Source organism: Erpetoichthys calabaricus, chromosome 6 (assembly GCF_900747795.2).
Source record: "Erpetoichthys calabaricus chromosome 6, fErpCal1.3, whole genome shotgun sequence".
Classification (NCBI taxonomy): domain Eukaryota; kingdom Metazoa; phylum Chordata; class Cladistia; order Polypteriformes; family Polypteridae; genus Erpetoichthys; species Erpetoichthys calabaricus.
This window is the reverse complement of record NC_041399.2, coordinates 69,906,686-69,928,443: the sequence shown is the minus strand read 5'-3', so window position 1 is coordinate 69,928,443 and position 21,758 is coordinate 69,906,686. Positions and strand designations below refer to the sequence as shown.

Genomic DNA, 21,758 nt, shown 5'->3' with positions numbered 1-21,758 from the left:
CGAACGCTTTATGAAAACCAACAAAGGCTGCAAAGAAACTCTGTTGTGTTTGCGCTCCACGAGAACCCTCACTGCCAGAATGCAGTTGATGTTAGACTTCTGAGGCGTAAAACCAGACTGCTCCAGTGGCTGGTAGGTGAGCAAGTGATCACGGATCCTATTGAGGACGACCCTAGCAAGGACCTCTCCTGGCACAGAGAGCAGTGTTATCCCCCCGTAGTTGCTACAATCCAGGCAATCACCCTTCCCTTTCCAGATAGGGATGACGTCCCATTTTCCAGTCAGTTGGGATGATACCAGTCTCCCAAATGGAAGCAAAGATTGCTTGCAATGCCAGGAGGATAGCCTTACCACCAGCCTGGAGAAGCTCACCCCAAATACCACAGATCCCAGCAGCCTTCCCTATCCTCAGCTGGTTCACCACCTGTGCAATCTCAGTGAGATTGGGTGGATCACAGCTAATTGAAGGATCAGCCTCAAGAATCATGAACCCAGAGATATCCAACATCTTAGCTGGAGGATCAGCTTTAAACAGCTACTCAGCCAACCCAGAGGCATCCGTAAGGACCATTCCATCATCCACCCTGACTGTGACTCTCTGAGGAACAGACTCGGATGTGCATAATACTTCGATTCCTCTGTAAGCAGGATATGGGTCACTAGACCATAGATGGTATGTCACTTGCTTGCAGATTCCTCTAACAAATGCCTCCTTATTTGCCCTCCGAGCCCTCACAGCCGTCCTTCGCAGTTCCTGGTACAGACCAGAGTTGCCTTCGAGCAATGTGCTGCGACTACTCTCAATGATATCCAGAGTGCCCTTCGAGATGGGAACTGGAAACACCGGTAACACCAACACAATCCTCAGCAATCATCAGGATCTTGTCACGGAAGGTCTCCCACATCACATTGGATCAGCAGTTGCACCCAAATTTATAAGTTCCTCACACAAATCGCATGCAAACTCATCAAAAACAGCCTAATCATGGAGTCTGGAGTGGTCCAGCCTCATTTTCCTATTAGGTGGTAAGCTACTGGACCTAAGCTGGATCTTCAGATTAGCAACAACAAGTCTGAGGTTAGAATTCACAAACTGGACACTTCTGTAGACCCTCCAGCGTCTGCCCACAAGGATGTGATCGATCTCCTTCACCCCACCACCAGTACTGGAGTACCAAGACCAATGATGCAGCTCAGGTCGCTGGAATCAGGATCCAGCAATTCACAGCCCCTGACATTTGGCAAAGTCAAGGAACATGGAACCACTTTCACCAGACCCATAGGGACTGAGACAATTCTCATAGCCAGCCCTGTCAGTGCAAGTGGCTGTATTGAAGTCACCCATGACCAGAGGAGTGTCACGTTGTGGGCACCCATCAAGTACAGAGCGAAATTGCAAATAAAATGTCTCATTCACCGAGATATCACTGTCCTGGGTATGATGTTAAACTGCATCCGGCCCTGCAAGTGTTCCTCCAACTTGCTGGGAAATCATGGGGGTTGCTGGCAGAATTGACACTCCAGCCACCATAAAAAAAAACTTCACTCAGCTCTGAGACGACAGACAGGACTCCTTTCTGCTCTTTGCAGGAGTAGCTCTGCTGCAGCCACCCATAGGAAGGCTGCTCTCATTATGAAGGGGATGGGGAAAGCCCTCAGGAGCCCCATCCCCGGAAGAGTTAAAACTGTCAGAGAGCCAATAGGGTCAGGCCTGTTGGGGGTCAGAACTGTTGTGGTGTTGAGGCGTCGCCCACTGCACTGCAGCACTCGTTTCCCAGAACACTCTACAGCAATTCAATATTATTGCTGAACTACTGAGATAATTATTATTACTGTTCTACTAATTGTTCTTTGCTGCAAAATTACTTCTGTTTCTCTAAATCTTACACTTAATTTCACAGTAAAATTTTCCAAGGGATTAAGAGCACAGAAGTTCTAAATGCTAAATAACACTAAAAAAATGCATGTCTTTCCGCCATGATAAGGAAGCCATAAGTGTCAGATCTGCATTTTTTTATTTTACACATGTAACATATATTTTATCACTCTTCCAGGTGAGGATGGGTAGAAAAACCAGCTGGGTATGTACTGTATATGTAATAACATATATATATATATATATATACATATATATATCCATCCATATTACTAACCGAGAATGGTAAACCAGAAGGCACGGACCCAGGTACATGGCGATGGACGCAGGAGACATAGTGCGCAGGTGCCTACAGAGCGCGTCTCATAAACCTTAAGCGATGTCTGATCCAGTGCGAACGAAGGAGTCACGGCTCAAAAACGAAAGAGCTCAACTAACGTAAATAAGAAATGAAGCAACAATGTGCCCATAGCTAATGACTAACGACACAGCCACACAAAAAAGAGGATTCTGCGCTGCACCCCAGAGTCAAACGGAAGTGGCTACCGAGGCCCCAAAGGTCCACAAAGATAGTACGGAAGGCGCGGGAAAGTACGAAAGGCACAGGCACCTACAACGTGCTTCTGAACTAAATGTCCACACTACACAGCATGGTCCACTTGCTTCTAACAAGCAAGCATAAACACGAGATAGTACAGAAACCCCACAGATCCGGACTCCACAACATATATGAATCACATTACAGTAATACAATATTAAGCACATTACAGTAATACAATATTAACAGTACAACCACAGAAAATACAGGCTAACCGAGAATGGTAAACCACGAGCCCGCCTGGATAGAATCAATGAACGCAGGCGCCCACATCGCGCGTCTGAAATGCCGCAAGCAAAGCAGGCACGGCTCCAGAAAGAAAGAGCTCGACTGACGGAGATACAAACACGAGCCCGCCTGGATGAAAATAATGAACGCAGGCGCCTACAACGCGGTTCTCAAATAACACAGAGTTTACACATGGACAACTGTATGTAGCAATCTCAAGAGAGTACAGAACCCTACACGTCCACACTACACAGCATAGTCAAACCCGACATAGTACGGAAGGTGCAGGAGCCTACAACGCGCTTCGAAAGCACCGCAAGCAAAAACCCGAGATAGTACAGAAGCCCCAAAGATCCGGACTCCACAGCATATGTGAATCACATTACAGTAATACAATACTATAAGTACTCACAGAAAACACAAACAGAACAGGTTTCGGTGTCCCGCCCCACAGTCAAACCAGAGAAAGTATGGAGTCCCCAAACGTCCACAAAACACAGCATAGTCAAACCCGAGATAGTACGGAGGGCGCATGCGCCTATACACCGCAAGCGAAGGAGTCACACGTCCCACCCCACAGTCAAACCAGAGAAAGTACGGAGTGCCCAAATGTCCACAAAACACAGCATAGTCGAACACGAGATAGTACAGAAGGCGCATGCGCCTATGCACCACAAGCGAAGGAGCCACGGCTCAGAAACGAAAGAGTTCTACTAACGGAAATAGGTCATTTTAACAGTAAGTGCAATTATCCATATTACTAACAGTAAACAACGTATACCTAATCAACAAATCCCAAGGACAGACCATGGACAGAGTCGGCCTTTACCTCTCTGAGCCTGTATTTAGACATGGACAACTTTATGCGGCCTTCTCAAGAGTTCGGCATGCATGTGACGTTAACGTCAAGATTATAATAACTCCATACCAAGGAAAACTCATTCAAGGACAACACGCCATCTTTACTACAAATGTGGTGTATGAAGATATCCTTTGTACGTCATCTACACCTTTACACTCCAATATATCTCATACATAGATCTGCGCAAACTCAAAGACACTCTATACTTACATAACATAACAATTACACTGCTATTGTCATTTACATATATTACATAGACCTACAGATGTCGTGACGGTGAACATGATACATATGTAACAATTACCAAGACAGACAATAATCTCTTTCAAATCTATTTCGGGTTACCCAAGACCAGGGGTTGGCAAGCAAAGCGAGCAGGGGGCGGAGCTCCCTAGTATATATATATTGGTTATAAAGATTGTAAAGATGTTGTAAAGGTTGTAAAGATGGGTTATTGGTTGTAAAGATTTTGTTTATTATGAATATGTTCTTCTTAAGTTTGCATATACTGGGTTTATGTCCACATGTCTGTTGATGGCGTTCTCATTTGACAGCCAAGATTCAGCCAGCTCTCTGTCACTTTTAGTACTGACCTTAAATCTTACTTGTACATTGTCCCAGTTAAATGTATGTCCTGTTGATTTAGTATGCGTGTAGATCAGTGATCGTGAGTCCTTCCTGACGGCGTTGCAATGTTCATGTATTCGTGTTGCGATTCTTTTTTGAAGTTTGTCCTATGTATACCACTGGGCAAGAACTGCATGGAATGCTATAAACTGCGTTTCGTGTTTCTGCTGTCGATTTCTTGTTTTTAGCATTAAAGAGGACCGTGCGCAGATTGTTTGTGGGTTTGTGTGCTATTCTGATGCCTGACTTGGCCAGGATGCGTGCTGTACCTTCAGGCACCTTATATATATCTTTTCATGTGTTTATTTCATAATTGCCATTTTATTACATTTTGGCATAAACAGTATTCCATATACTTGCTTACTGGTGACATGCAACTTGATTTGAAATCAAGATAAAATGACTTATAAAGTCTCATTTTATATTGTCACAATTACTATTTTAAAAAATTCCTTTAATTTACATTCTGTAAATATGCTCTTGGTACTCCATACTGTATTGGTAATTTTGGAGGGGAAAAAACCATAGTGGCATCAGCACTGAGGATTATTCAATTTTGATTATTCTCAGTTTACTGCAGACTACACTGCAAAACAATAGCGTGCACAATGGGAGCGTGCAAGATCTGAAAACTGCCATCTTCAAACCTGGTCACTTCAAGATTCATACAGACAGATCAGCTATTATTATTACTACTATTACTTGGCTGGGACCTTTATCCAAGGCAATTTACATTTAGTCATGAAGTAATAAAAGTGAAGTGATAAAAACCTATAACATATTATTTCTTTCAAGACTATGCATTATATAAGTTTTACAATATCCTAATCAAGCACAAGTTTTAGTAAAAAAAATTACAAGCTTTAAAAAGTCCATTCAATCAGAAATACATTCAATCCCATCACAGAAAATCACAGAAACAATTAAGATCTGTAATCATAAACCACACTATAACACTCAACCTTGATCAGAACAGAGCGCTAATTAGTAATAAAAAAGGATGCCTACTGTATTACACAACCTCTTATGAATTAAAACAAGGATTTTAGCAGAAACACAGGCAGGAGCTCAGAAGACTTATTTTAGAACAGCATTAATACAGTGCTCAGGAGTATTGTTATATACTCATGAGGAAACCGGAAAATAAAAAGTACATATGGAAATTACTTCAAAGTAAGTACTTCTTATTAAAAATTGTTTCTCTGAGAATAAAAAAAACAGTAAATTGATTTGTTTGATTATATCCAGTAAGCTGATCTGACTTGTACTTAAATATAATCATTATAACTTAATACATAACCTGAAATTTGCAGATCAGTTTTGGCTTACTTGAGATTTTCATATGTAGGACTTGGCCTCATTTCTGATAAGAATACAGCAAAACATTCATACATGCATTCATTCTCATTTCACTTACCCTGAGGAGGGCTGCAGTAACAACATGCCGAGCTGACCACACTACTGTGTTCTCAGCAACCTTTACCAGCACATCCTGGGGAAGTTCCTGATACAGTGGAACCTCGGTTCACGAACGTCTCGGTACATGTACAAATCGGTTTATGACCAAAAAGTTCACCAAACTTTTCCCTCGGTTCACGACCACACACTCGGTATACGAACAAGCCAGTTTCCCTTTCGGTTTGTACATGTTCAGTCTCTCCCTGTGCATTTCCTGTGCAGCGAGCAAGAGACAGAGAGCGAGAGAGCATGAAACACACACACACACAGGCAGCACGAGAGAGAGACAGACGCACACACAGAGGTAGCGCGAGAGAGAGAGACGCACACACACAGGCAGCACGAGAAAGAGCGAGCTAGACGCATAAGGTAGGAAGGCAGTTAAAGAATGCACTGGGCTTGATTTTGTTTTCACTTCTGTTTACAGCAATCGGTTCGTAGCGTGCATTGTTGCAATGTTACTTTTCTTGGTGGTTTATTAAATTACGGATTTTTTTTTCAAATGTTCATTTTTTTCCCTGTGCTTAAAACTCATTTAAAAAAAAAAAAAAATGTGTTTTTAGCCAGCGGTTGGTAGCGCTATAGCGCTAACTATTGCAGTGTTAGTTTTCTCTGTTGTTCAAGGTTTTCTCAGTGTTATTCAATGTTTTTACATTTAGTTTACTATTACGCTGTACATTCTATGGTTTAATAAACTATATTTGCGCTTAAAAACTTAAAAAATATACATATATTTACATACAGTTCGTATGGTCTGGAACGGATTAATTGTATTTACATACAATCCTATGGGGTAAATTTCTTCAGTTCACGACCAAATCGGTTTACGACCAGAGTTTTGGAACGAATTATGGTCGTGAACCGAGGTTCCACTGTATTCCCAAGCCATCTAGGAGATATAATTAGTCAAAAGATATAATTCATCCAGTATGACCAGGGTGTTCTCCCAGATAGCCATGCCTTGTACACCTCATGTGGGAGATGCAAAAGAGCATGTAAACTATATGCCCAAACTACCTCAACTGCCTCTTTTCCATCTGGAGATAAAGCAGTTCTGTTGTAAGATTCTCCTATGCTTTAGATCAGGGGTCTCCAACACATCGCTCGCAAGCTACCGGCATCTCGCAACCCCTTTCCAAGTAGGTCGCCAAAAGGTTAATGAGTCCTACATAAATTTGAAAACTTGATTAGTCAAATTAGGGGTGGGCAATCTTTCCAAAAAATCATATCACGATCCTTTTAACACAAAATCATGTTCCACAATCTGAATTGCAATCTATCTTTTCAATGTGGCATACACTTAAGAGAATATCCAGACTTAAACTCATCAAGACCTAAGTAACACTTTATTTTAAATTTCAAACAAAGTTGAATTCAACAGTTCTCTCATTCACTAGCTAAGCAGAGTTAAGGAATACACCCCGAAGCTGGTGAATGAGTGAGGAGAGCCCCTTACCCCCACCCCCTTTCTCTCGGCCTGCTGCTTGTTTCTATGATTATCGCAAATAAAGCGGTAGCGAACTATGATACATAGCGAAATGAGAGAAAAAATCAAATGGAATGTTCAAGCAAATTATTGAAAAAACCCGATCTAAATCCGTGAAGTATTTCTCCCGTGAAAAGCGGACAGACATACAGACATTAGATTTTATATATTATAATGTCAATGTCAATTTATTTATATAGCACATTTAAAACAACATAGTAATGCTGTGGCCAAAGTGCTTTACAATTCTAGAATAAAAAAAGAACAAAACAACATAAAAACATAAATAGAAATAAAATATATAAACATAAAATAAGATACATAATAAATAAAAGTAATGTTATATGATCACAAAGAGGAAACCATCAGTATTGCTGAAGATCATGGAATGCAAGTGAATAGAAATGAGTCTTTAATCTTGTTTTAAACAGTTCAATTGTAGATCACTCCTTTATATGATGAGGTAAAGAGTTCCACAGGCAAGGTGCAGCAGCTGCAAAGGCCCTGTCCCCCTTGGTTTTACACTTGGTATGAGGGACAACAAGAGACAACTGATCAGAAGATCTAAGCACTCTGGATGGCTGGTGTAAAACACACAGATCAGATAAATAGGCAGGAGCAAGCCCATGTAAAGATTTAAAAACTAGCAGAAAGATTTTAAAATCAATTCGAAAACTGACAGGCAGCCAGTGTAAAGAAGCTAAAATAGGAGAAACAGAGTCATACTTTCTTGCCCCAATGAGAAAGCGGGCGGCAGTATTTTGGACCAGCTGTAACCTGTGTATTAAAGATTTGTTAATCCCAGAATACAGTGAGTTGCAGTAATCAAGGCGAGAATAAATAAAAGCATGAGTAGCTTTCTCAAGATCCCTAGAAGATAAAAAAAAGGCTTGATCTTACCTAATAGATGAAGTTGGAAAAAGCAACTCTTGACTACAGAATTTACTTATTTCTCAAAAATGAGGTTACTATCAAAGGTAACACCAAGATTGCGGACTTGAGGTTTGTATATATATTAGTAAACCTTTAAAATAATGTGCAGTTAAAGTCTCAACAGCATTCTCAGCATTTCTGGAGCTTAGTAGAGTCAGATAACTATAACAATCTTCAAGTAGCTCTGGAAATGTCTGCTTTGTTTGGATGTACATACCTCTTGTGAGTCTGCCTTTTCTGACAAGAATGTCATGAAATCAAAGTTCAGAACAAGACTGACAAATGGACATTTAAATGACTCCATAAGAGTGAACCTAAGTGGCTACACTTCATCATACACCTCTCTTATTGACTCCATGCAGTGCCACTCATCTGACTAACTAAAAACACATCACACATGCAACTGGACAGGTGAATACTCTTGTGAAGTAAAACAGAGACATGTAACAAAATGACAAATAAATAAGTAATATCTGTGTTTTTGTAATTGCATTGCTTTGTTTTGACAGCATTCATGTTTTAATTCAATAGTGTGAGATACACTAGGGGTGGCACCGTGGCACAGTGGGTAGCGCTGCTGCCTCGCAGTTAGGAGACCTGGGTTTGCTTCCCGGGTCCTCCCTGCGTGGAGTTTGCATGTTCACCCCGTGTCTGTGTGGGTTTCCTCCGGGTGCTCCGGTTTCCTCCCACAGTCCAAAGACATGCAGGATAGGTGCACTGGCGATTCTAAATTGTCCCTAGTGTGTGCTTGGTGTGTGTGTGTGTGTGTGTGTGTGTCCCCTGCGGTGGGCTGGCGTCCTGCCCGGGGTTTGTTTCCTGGCTTGCACCCTGTTTTGGCTGGGATTGGCTCCAGCAGACCCCCGTGACCCTGTAGTTAGGATATAGCAGATTGAATAATGGATGGAGATACACTACAAAATACATACAGACATACAAAATGCACTTGCAGGTGAACTAAATATTTTTTTGTGATGTTTTAATGCAAAATGTGGATACCATTTGTAACATTGTACAATTTTGTAACATTTCGTAAATGTTTGGGCAAAACAAGCTTATTCAATTTGTTTGGGTTGAAATAAGCTATGAGAATAAACATTAGAAAACATGAGTAGCTCTCTGCCATTATCATTTTGTAAAAATAGCTCTCAGGGGAAAAAAGGTTAGAGACCCCTGCTCTAGATCCTCTCACTCTGTCACTGAAACTAAGCCTTGAAACTTTGCGCAGGAAACTCATTTCAAATAGTTCTATTTATGTTATTCTTTTGGTCACTATGTTGGACAGATCATAATCATCACCTAACCATAGGTGTTGATGGGAATGTAGGATGACAATCTGAATGTTTCACCCAAGGACTTAACTTTTGCTTCGCTACTATAATCTGGTACAACATCCACAAAAGTGCTGATTCGTAGGTTAAGATCATAATAATCTATTTTGGTACTTGTGAACGTGGAGGTACTATACTTGAATTTCTCACTTGGACAGCAACTTTCCTCTCACCTAAAGAAAACCAGACACTCTCTCCTGTGAGAGAACCAGACTTGAAGGGGCTGATTCTTATACCAGCAGCATTACACACTGTTTCAGTATGCCACAGAGATCGGGGTCTAATGAGGCCAAAAAGACAACATCAGCTGCCAAAAGCCAAGATTCTATGCTTTGTTTCCAAATTGGATACTGTGCAATCTTGGCTGTGCCTTGATATCCTGTCTATGAAAATGACAAACAGGGAAGGACTCAAGACACACCCTTGGCCAATACCCACATTGAATAGAATTGACATCAAGTATGCAAACATAGCTTTCACCTCTCCAAAACAGGGACTGAAACCCATGCAGTAGCAGACCCAGAGACTCATATTCTTGGTGCACATTCAACAATATACTGTTGAGTGAATGGTCAAATCATGAAGCACATGTGGACAGAATTTTCAAATTTCCATAATCCCTTAATCTTTTAAGTGGTATTGACACTTTCATTCTGTACATTATATACAAAACATGCAAAAAAAAATTGCATATAGTGACAAAATCCATAATAAAAATTTATAATACTTACAAACATCTTTCTTTCTTTAGCTTGCTTACTTTAAACTGTAAACCTGAAAAGCAGTGGGAAAAACAGTATTATGCAATTATAGTACATACATGACAATACATAATACATGACTAATTCTGACCCATTAGTTATATACAGCATGTGTTGGCTTCAACAATGTGACTAGACAGGAACTATGATAAATTTTTTATCAGTTTGTTTCACTGGAGGAAATAAGCTGGACCTGCTATATTCAAATGTTAAAGATATCTTTAAGAGTAAACTACTGGCACCTTTGGGCAGATACCACCACAACCTGATTCACCTCATTCCCAGCAACATGCCTGTCATTATACATCAACCTGTAACCACCAGGATAGTGAGAAAGTGGAGACTGGAGGCTGAAATGGTTCTGAATGACTGCTTCCAAATGACACACTGAGAAATGATGTGCAAGTTTAATGAAGGAAAGGAAGCTTACAAAGCTAGAACAGAAAACAAACTCGCTCTGAATAACATGTAAGATGTCTGGAAAGGACTGGGCACAGTTACTGGGCTCTAGCAATCCAGGGCTCATGTGCTAGAAGGGAATGTGGACAAAGCTAATGTACTCAACAAAAAGTTTTAATAAGTTTTTTCTCTCACTGCTACCTACTTCCAATGACCAGTCTTCCCACACCATCCCTACTACATCAACAACTCCAACCAGATCAACTGGAATGGCCAGTAACAAGCACACTGCTGATTATTGATATAGGCAGACCATAAATGAAGACTAAGTAAGGAGAAAACTAAGGAAACCACACAAAGGAAAAGTTATGAGACCAGATGGAGTCAATCCTCAAGCTCTTCAGGCCTGTGCTGATAAACTTTATGGTCTCCTCTATTACTTATTTAATCTGTCCCCAAGGCTCCAAAAATGCAGCTTCTGTAGAAACATCCTGCATATTTCCTGTTCCAAAGAAGGCAGGCTCCTGTTCATCTAATAACTACAGACCAGTAGCACTTATGTCTCACATCATGAAGACCTTTCAGAGGATGTTCCTAGTCTATATGAGTCCTCTTATGGTAGATCACTTGGAACCAACTACAGTTTGCCTATCGGACAAAGATTGGAGAACCCTATCTTATCTGCTCCACAGCCATCCTTGTTAAAGTGTAAGCTCAGAGATGTGCAGGTGTGTGAGCCTATGGTGCCCGGGATAATGAACTGTCACATAGGCCACAATTTGTGGAGACTCAAGGACTGTGTTTCTGCAAAGGATGTGAGCAATACTGGAGCACTACAAGGTACAGTCCTGTCTCTTTTTCTGTTTGCTCTGCACATGTCAGACTATAAATACAACACTATGCCATGTCATTTGCAGAAATTTTCAGATCATTCTGCATTTATGGGGTGTAATGGTAAGGGATATGAGACAGAGTATAGGGGTCAAGTGAAGGACTTTCTTTCTTGGTGCAAAGAGGGATGTCTGCAAGTTAACATCAGCAAAACAATTTAACTGGTTGACTTCTGCCACACCAAAGAGCCTCTATGTCTGGTCACTATTCAGTGAGATGATCTAGAGGTGGCACACTCCCACAAGTACTTGGGGGATCACATCAATAACAGATTGGACTAGTCTCGTAACAGAGAGGAACTATATAAGAAAGGGCACAGCAGACTCATTTTTCTTAGGAGATCATGTTCCTTTAATGTGGGTTTCATTTGCTAGTTAATTTTCTAGGCTGTGTTGTGCTGGGCTGGGAACATCACTTCAAGAGAATCAACAAAATCTCTGAACCTCTGGAGGTAGTAGTAATGGAGAGAATTACAATAAAACTGGGTGCTATTATGTACAATGCCTATGCATCCTCTCTCTAACATTGAGAACTTTCAGTCAATGAATCTTTCAGCAGAAATTTCTCAAGAAAGGCTACTGGGGTTCCATTATACCAAAAGCACTATGCCTTCATAATGCCTCACTGTGACTGTGACTATCAAATCAGAAGTTTTCTTTCTTTTTAAATTTTCTTCCTTTTAGGTTTTTCTGGTGTGTGTTCTGACAATAGTGTGTGTGCTTATATATTTATCTATGTAATTATTTATGCAAAGAGCATCTGCAAAAAAACAAATTTACCCTGGGGACAAATTAAGCTCTATCTATCTATCTATCTATCTATCTATCTAAAGTTTGAAAAAATCCTTGAAGAAGCAGACTATGACACATTGCAATTTACAAATATATGCAGTCTTAGAAATCATATTAATTTTGTTATGCTTCACTATGGAAAACACAATTGTCTTTTGTTTATTAAAAATGTCTGAACATTTTACTTTATTTATACCAAGAAAACTAAGTATATAAACTGGTCTAAACTTGTGAAGCTGGCCTAAGAGGACACTAAACAAGAAGTCTTTGGTTAGGAGACAGGAACTCCTTGACCACTCCAGAACCACTTACCACTTGCTACGTTTCCATCACATCATACAAATCTTCAGTGAAACAAAAGAGAAGGAGGGGGAGGAGGGGATATAAAACTGCTCTCTATTCAAGCTGTCAGATAGACGGCTGCAATTAAGCCCCATATAAAGTATACTTTAATCCCTCTCCACACCCACAAAGAGGTATGAGTCTGAATAACAATGTTGCTCCTGTATAAACAGGCATTCTGTTCAAGAAAGTATTTAAAATTGCAACATCAGCAACATGAGCTACTGAGGGGCCAAGGCTAGCCTTGGCGGCCCACTGCAATGCTGTTAGTAATTCTATCCATCTAGCCAGAGCTTCAGAGATAGACAAGGCTTTTTTTGTGTGTGTGTATATGTGTGTGTTTTTGTTTATCATCTTACTCTAAGTTAAAGATTTCCAAAGAAAAAAAAAATCATGAATGTAGATTACTGGAAAATGCTACCTAAAGTCTTTTAATGACTTTATATTTTAAAGGAATCAATACTGAAACAATTGAGAAAATTGCAATGTAATTACTTATTACATTTAGTAAATAAGTCCCATCATCTTACATTCCCAGAAGCATGGAGTGCAAGGGAGCAAATATCCACAGGCAAAGAAAGCGCCAGTTCATCTCAAAGCCCACTCATGGAAACACCCAAACACTTGCAAGTCTTTTGGATGTAAGAGAATAGAGTATACTGAGCAAAACCCACACAGACGCACAATGAAAATGTGTACTTAACACAGATTAAAAGATCTGAGCCCAAGACAATGTATGAGGTAGCAGTGCCACCCACCATGTCACAGTGCTACCCCCAGTTGTATTAATGTTTTTGTTAGTAGCCACACACAACAGTTGTCCTTTTCATTAATCAACTAAATCCACTGTAATAACATATTTCATGAACACTCTAATCCATAAGGTGGATAATTTCTTTAATAATACACTATGGAATTAAAGAGTTAAATCCACTGCTATGTGTGTGCAGGCTAATCAAGGTTTATCTGAAACATTTCTATTTTCTCTTTATGAAACTAGTGCAATATCATATACTGATGTACAGTACTTATTCTTCATATGCATTACTGCTTCTGTTAATATTTAAAAAAGTAACTCAGAAATCAGAAAAGCAGCATTTTAGTGTTAGTCATTTTAACATCAAGCTAAAGAAACATTGTGCACATGCAGATCTTTTTCTTACTTTCACGTAATATCAGTAAAATTTAATTATTCAAACCAAACATAGTAAAACAACAGAAAAAAAGTATTTTATCAGGTAATTCACTTCAATTAAGAACTTTCTTATAAATTACATTTTAACGTATATTTGTGAAACAAAAAAAAATGTCCCTGCTTTGCACACTTTAACATACCATATAAAGCAGGCCATGTGAGAAGTAAGTTAAGCTAAGTCACCAGCTGTAATGTCTGTCCCACTGTTGTATTAGTAGCCTGGGCAAAGGAAAAATGGTACTTTAACTGTAATGGAGATTTAGATGGCATTAAGGGAATTTAGGTGGGTAAACAATTAAACTTATGCTCCTATATGCCCCACCATTAAAACTATTACATTTGTCACATTTTGTTCAAGTGTTCACTTTTAGTTATATCCCATTACATACATTTACAGGGCTTAGACTGTATAATAAGATAACCTGCATTCTAGTATTCAAACAAAAAGAATGAGAGAGAGTTATACTTCAAACCAAGGATTTAAAGAACAAACACAGCCAGACATACATATACATATACATATACATATACATACATACATACATACATACATACATACACACATACAACCACCCACCCACACAAACATACTGTTCCAGCACAAAACACAAATTTTTGCCCAAAAGTAAACAAATGTTTTACTTAAATAGACACAAATATGGAAGTAAGGTAAACAGATTGCAGAATGTAAATGAAGCATAATGTATAAACATACTTTATTTTTAACTTTATACATTCAGCAAGACTCAAATGTGTTTTGAAAAGATGACAATTTTACATTTAATTTAAACTAGCAGAAAAGAGAAAATTGTTATTAAGCATATTATCATACAGAAAGATGAAGAAAAGATAAAACATTTTGAGAAGCAAAAATGCTTAGAAAGAAGTGATTTTTAATTTCAATATTAATATCGATACACTACTAGGCCAACTCACCAACAGAAAAGTGCAAATTGAAAGATTGCTCACTCAGAAGGCATGCGTAAGCATATGAAACATTTTTTCTTTACATATCACATTGTTATAACATCTGTTTAATGTGGAAAATAAAAAATAAATTATGCACATAATTGACTGATGAAGGAATCTATATAAAATATAACGTCCATCTGTTCCCTATACAATGCTACCCTCTTTGGTTGATCTGGACCCTAATTTTGCATAGTTACTCTCTAGGACCATACGGACAAGATAGAATACACTGGAACTAGAGATACACAATATATTGGGAACTATATTGTTATCGGCCGATGTTCATTAAAAATGACGATATCGAAATCGGTCAGATGTATACATTTTAACCGATACATCCTGCCGATATAATTCGGGCTTGTCAACAAAAATGCCCTTTACAGTATATGACCCAAATCATTATGTATCAAGCTTTCAACATCACAAGTTTTTATTAATGGCTGTGGTTGGTACAGGTGGTTGTCCTGTTTTTCTTTACCACAAATCTGGTCAACCTAATAATAATGTATCATTTTTTTATTATAATATAGGTAAATGTTTGTAAACTTTTTTTTTCAGCTGAATAACTATCTCAGCGAGCCCCCTATCTACAGAAATAACTGCGCCCTCCAGTATTGGAAAAGCAATGCAGCTCGTTTCCCAACCTTGGCCAAGGCAGTGATCAAGTACCTATTGGCACCTTGTACCAGTGTAGACAGTGAATGCCTTTTTTCAGCTGTGTCAAATATAGTAAATGAAAAGAGAAACAGGCTTGTTGGTAAAAAGGCAGAAATGCTTCTTTTTGTTAAGAAAAACCTACCATTTGTACTTTTAAAGAAGCCAACTTAAGCCCAGGGTTACTGGCCTCATTGTACCCTTTATTTTAGTTTTACTTAAAGTAATATATGTCTGATTGTAGCACAAAGAATACGCACTCATTTTTTTGTTAATATACCCAATGCCATGTTATGTAATGGCATGGTGTCTTGATGTGCTTAAGTTACTTAGAATGTGTATGTTAAGCAGATTTTTGTACATGACCTGGAGTATTTTTTCTATAGAGATGAGCCATATCTTGCTTTTTTCCCCGAATAAATTACTGGCTGCTTATATAGCAAAGAAGAGCATAAAATTCAGCAAGTTAATAAAAAGTTAATCTCTGTTTCATATGCTACTGTTGTTTCTTTGATAATGCATAATTTTCAGCATACCTAAAACATTCATACCTGAAGTAAATAAAAAACAAATATATAATCAGCCATCGGTATCGGTATTGGCAAAGATGGACAAAAACATATCGGTATCGCCCAGAATTTCCATATCGGTGCATCACTAACTGGAACCCAATATTTTGACACTTGGGGTCCCAGGGGGTCTCCCCCCCCCACCCTGTGAAGTATAGTTTGCATACTAGTGCCATTAGATGGCTCAGAGCAAGAGAAACATTCAAACATGATGAAGCCAGACTAGCACACAAGATGACCAGAGTGTATCGCAACTAGTGCTGCTTCGATCTACTATAATAAACACAAAAAAGAGTATTGTGAGCTTTTGCTGGGGGGTGTGGGGTGTGGCTTGACCAAGAGTGGAAGTGCAGCACAACACAAAGGAGAAACAAAGGTTTGTTTAACTCCTGCTTTGTCAGTGTAAATAATTTAAGGACTATGAACTGTTCACATTGAACTAACTGGGTGAGTCAGACTTGACAGTGTTCATTGTTACAACCCAGCAGGAAGTTAATGCAATTGTGGAATCCAATTGGACCTAAAAAGAACAAATTCTCGACTCACAAAATTAGAGACATTGATAGAGGGGCAGTATGAATGACAGATGTGACAACAGGGTCACCATTTAAAAAACACATAAGGCTTTGCTTTCTTTCCTTAACCCATTCTACAAATATATTCAAGCAATGCCAGGTACTTAGGCTAGTTGAAAATATTTATCAAACTACATCCAATAAATACAAAAATATATTTAACAAATAAGTGTATAAATGATACTGAATTTAAAATCTATAAGTTACTTCTAGAAGTTGAAGTAACATGTTGAAAAATAAGTATAGTCAAAAACACTTTTGAAAATACAGCAACAAGTTTAATGTAGTAGTTTAAATCAATTGTTTACATTTCAGCTGTTTCCAATAAAACTATAGCAAATTATTGAAAATAAAATAAAATTAGGTGTTTGAGTGAGGGCACCACAATTGTAAAGTGGTTAGTGTTGTGACCTCAAAACTGCCTAGTCAATTTGTACATTTTCTACATATTATGCAAGTTTTCCTCCAGTGAGTTAGTGTGCTCTGCAATAGATGGACACCTCATCCAGAGCTGGTTAATACCATGTATCTGAGGCTGCAAGAATAGGCATCAACCACCAGGGACCCTAAACTGGATACAATAGGTTTAGGCAATTGATATATGAATGAATGTTCAGATAGTTAATTTAAAAATTACTCAAAAATCAAATTGACACTGGTCTAAAATTAACAGTATATTTTCTTTTTTGACACGAGTTATAAATAAAACAAACTGACCACTAAGTTTTTTTTATAAGTCATGTCAGATTCTGATTAAGAAATGTATATTTATTAGAGATGCCAGATTGTATTTTATGAGTCAAATGTAATTTGAGTGTATTAAAAGAAAACCTGACCAAAAGGCAAAAACTGACGATTGAATGAACAGGTTCAAGAATAGTGCCTTGATTTTAACTCTTGCTAACTTCAGCATTGTGCCACTCAACACACACTATACAAGGCACTATTTTTCAGATATTGCTTTTTATCCTATTACTCATCTCCTGGATGTACAATTCTACTAACTTGTGCAGTGGTTGCCACTCACTTTTCAAACACCTCTGCCAAACTTAAAAAGGATTGACCTGCCATTGTTATCATCTGCTCTTGAACCTGTGGTGCGAGACATATTATTGGCACAAACTAGAACACCCATCACACAGAGCAGCCATATTTGATTTCCTTTATCATCAACAACAGCAGAAAATGGCAGGGATAGGTTTCATTGTCTTGTCTTTCAAATAGCTTTAAAAATCACCATTTGTAACACTTTCTTCAACAGTTATATTCAATCAACCTGACACAGTCAAAACACAGTTTCACACCATTCTATGTATTGCTTCTAGTGAGCAAAGAACATATTACTGTTGCTTATTTTCTAAGTGGCAGCTATATTAGCATACACACTGCTCAAATTTGTGTGGCATAATTAAAAACAACAATTCATGTGATCTGCATTTCATTTATGCAACAACTGAGAGAATAAGAAATATTTCAAAGACTCAATTTACTTTAGTCCCAGTTAGTTATTCCTTAGCCAGGTACTACTGCTCATAGAACTGAAATGGTAATCTCATATTGCAAAGTATTATTTGAGTTCCACTAACCGTTTCAGCTGTCCACCAGCTTCTTTCTTAGACTGTTTGTTTCCATCTAGCTATGGAACTTACTGTAGTACCTAAGCTTCGTGTACTCCATTTTATAATTTACTTCTGTGTCAGTGGAAAGTTTACCACTATTTATAATCTTCAATTTAATATCAGAGAAATAAAAAGCAGCATAGAAAGTATGTTTGCAAAGATCTCCTAAACATTAGCTTCAAATAACAAAAATGCCGAGCACAAAAATATGGAAGTCATTCTGCACAAAGCTATCACATTACTGTAAATTTAAATAGAGTACCTTGCACTTCTATGTCATGACAGTCTTTCAGTTTTGTCAAGAGGTCTCTGAAAAGGTCACTGGGAGTATCAGAGGATGTGCCAGAAGCAGGACTGCTACAGCTTCCTGCTGTACTGTTCATTGTGTCAGTTTGTCCTAATCAAAAAGTTTCACATTTCAACTGATTTTTTCCAGCAGCAATGGCATCTTATCCCTGTAGGCAATAAAAATAAGAGATAATGTATTTAAATGATTTAAACTGCATGTGTGGCAGTGTGAGTTGGCCCCACACTACCGAGTCCTTCTGGGGGGCCTCTTGAACCCGCCACCACTGATAACATACCTGAGGGATGAGCCAGCAGATGAAGACACAATACACAGAGCAAGGGATTGGTGCAAAAGTGCTCCAATGCTTTTATTAAAACAATCCAAACAAACAGTGTTTAAATAGTGCAGTGCTCAAAAAAAAAAAAAAGAAATAATCCATTAAAACGGTGACTGTCAGTGAGTTAAAAATACAGATTAAAATGAGATAAAGACCAACAGCCATCGGGTTCTTCATAGTCTGTTGGACAAGCTCAGCACCTCTCCAATTCTGCCTCCCTGGCTCACCCATTGCTCAGTCATCCAGCAGAGACACAAGCAGCCACGGCAATCACCACACGACCCCCAACTTAGCTGCCTCCAAGTGGTACCGGCCAGACTGCCTGGGGTCGGTTGTCCTCCAGTCCTCCTTCTTGCACCCCGGCATACCTTGGATCCCTGGGGTAGTATGCCACCTCAATCATTCCCACTCCTCAATAATTAATCAGTTGATCTGACCCTAGAGCGTCGATCTTTTACTCACATGCAGGCCTACAACAATGCTGCCTTGCACCCACACTGGCTTGTTCTACCTCTCTCCATGATGCTGTTCCCACAGCTGTTTCTTATGCTCTTATACTAATGCTCCTTACAGGGCACATGCGCAAACACACCGCACCCTCAGATTAATAAGGCACCTGTCTGAAGCATTCACTCATACGTGTCTTTGCAATCAGGCAGGCACCCCCAGCTGTCCTCTCAGGGAAGCATGTTTGCACCAGATTAGAGCCTGCACTTTTGCGGGGTGCGATTATTTATTTAAAATCAGCACAGTGCCATGGACCACTTATCGCAGTATGCCATAAACAAGAATAAAATCATCTTTATCTAGATAACATCTTACACAGAAAACTATAGATTTTTTGAAGATTAAGTTTTGATAATTTGTCTTGGAACATTTTAATTCTACAATTTATAGTATTTATTTACATGAAGATATGTCACTCATCAAATGTACTGAGATTTACTTTACTCAGTAACACTGTAAACTCTCTCTCTATAAAAAAATATATTGTCTATATTAACTTCCATTCCCAAAAATCTCAACAATGAGAATTACTTAATTAAATTATTCAAGGGCAGGAAAAAAGAATGAATATTCAATATACCAACAGAAAATCAAATCCTGACACTGGCAGCACTAAGCTCAAGGCCACTCTAGACAGGGCACCAAATCTATAGCAGAACCATGAAGAGTACAGTATATGCACTCTCAATTTTTTTATTCTACATACACTCATTAGGATAAATAAATAAAAACTTGAGAGTGCACATACTCAGACTGTATATACAAGTAAGTTATGCATATATTATATGCTCACATCATCCTTATTGGATGGATTATACTGAAAGCTGAGTGTTATGCATTACTTCTTTGTGAAAGTAGATTAATATTACTCATAAGAACTTTTGGTTGCGGATAAGTGGCTAGGCAGTACTTTTTAAAAAATTGCTTTTCCCTTAAGATTTTTTTTTTTGGCAATGAGTGTGTGAAGCACCTGTCACACAAACTGTTGTTATTTAGACAACTGTTTCCAAGTTCCCTTTGATGGCGTAGGAAACTGTACTCATTGAAATTTAGGGTTTCTGTGTAATTTCTGTAAAGGAAAGATTTTTTAAAAGGTTATCAAGACATTTTTAAAAGGTTATAATAGTCTCTCTGTCTTCTTTTGTTAATTGCCTTTTTCTCACAGTTATGATATCCATATACAGTAGAATATCATTCAAATAATGCTTCAGAGTATGTAGCAACACAATTTATTCAGACACTGCTTTTGTAAAGACAGAAGGTTTGTAAGTAATCAACAGAATGCGAGACACTAGTAAGAATTGTCTGCATCAACTTTCAAGACGTGATTAACTTCTAGAACCACTATAAGTCTTTATCCCATTACTGGTTCCCTGAAAAAAGCCTTTTGTATAATTTTGAAAATTACATTACTTTTCAATTTTTGGTATTCTAAACTATTTTTTTAAAACCTCTGGTACAACTTACCTTTGTGCCATTTTAGGTTATTCACTTCAGGTGAACTGATTAAAATTCATAAAAAATTGGATTTTTCTAAAACTTTTGGCTAGTAGCGTATTTACCTATACATAATGTATATACTAACAAACAAGTGTACATGAATGTAAGAACAGCAAGGTACCACTGCACTCATCTAATAAAAATGAAAAGGGCAAATGCCTTGTTATGAAAACATTTCAGAAATGATGTATATAGTAAACACATTCCTCTAAACTTTCATAATGCTGATAAAATATTACCCACGATCAGAAATATTGAGACACAAACATTCACTGGATGATGATGCACATAACAACAAACACCAGAAGAAGAAATTTTGTGTATCACAGGACCAATCTGAGTTAAATATAAGTTAAGAAAAACAATTACATGATAATGAATATGAATATCATCACTTTCAGAAAAAAATTAAATGAATGTACAAAAGCAGTAAAAACAAACCACATAAGACAGTGAGAAAATAATTTGTATGAGAAGTGTAAATCTTCTAATTCAGTAGGGGAACTGAATCACAATGATTACTGTATGAACTGCCTTATTAGATTACTTAAAGAAAGCCACCTTGAATGTATTTTTTGTTGAAATGTAATCCTAGTGGTCAGACTGGTCGAGCAAAACTTTTAACAATTAATGTGAAACACCCACACCCATAAAGGATAACTGTGGGAAAAGGTTGGTTCGGGCACAACCAGAGATAATCAAATTTAAAAATGTTTATTCACCTGAATCACCATGTAGTCTAATAAATATTTGTCACAGTTACTTTATTTATGAAAAAAAGATATATCACCCTTATTTTTTGATATACACAAATATGAAGAAAAAAAGATGCAGAGCAGGGTTTATCGTTGACTGTTTTCCAATACCATAATTTAAACAGTTTTTTTATATAATATCCTCATCATATTCATTCCTTATCATACAGAAAACAAGTCCATCAATGCTAAAGGGTGCATTATGA

General features: G+C 38.1%; 2 protein-coding genes across 2 annotated transcripts in view; both read right to left on the bottom strand.

Annotated features, from left to right (window-relative positions):
* gata6 (GATA binding protein 6) overlaps positions 1-21,758 on the bottom strand; it is a 584,947-nt gene that overhangs the window by 135,943 nt on the left and 427,246 nt on the right. The window lies entirely within an intron of this gene.
* The window catches only part of rbbp8 (retinoblastoma binding protein 8), a 104,681-nt gene that overhangs the window by 81,456 nt on the left and 1,467 nt on the right, over positions 1-21,758 (bottom strand). Inside the window, exons 2-3 of the mRNA XM_028803668.2 lie at positions 18,427-18,619; positions 10,128-10,170 (exon numbers count right to left, since the gene is read on the bottom strand). Of these exons, the coding sequence (XP_028659501.1) occupies positions 10,128-10,170; positions 18,427-18,547 (164 nt within the window). The 5' untranslated portion in view covers positions 18,548-18,619. The remainder of the gene's footprint in view (positions 1-10,127; positions 10,171-18,426; positions 18,620-21,758) is intronic.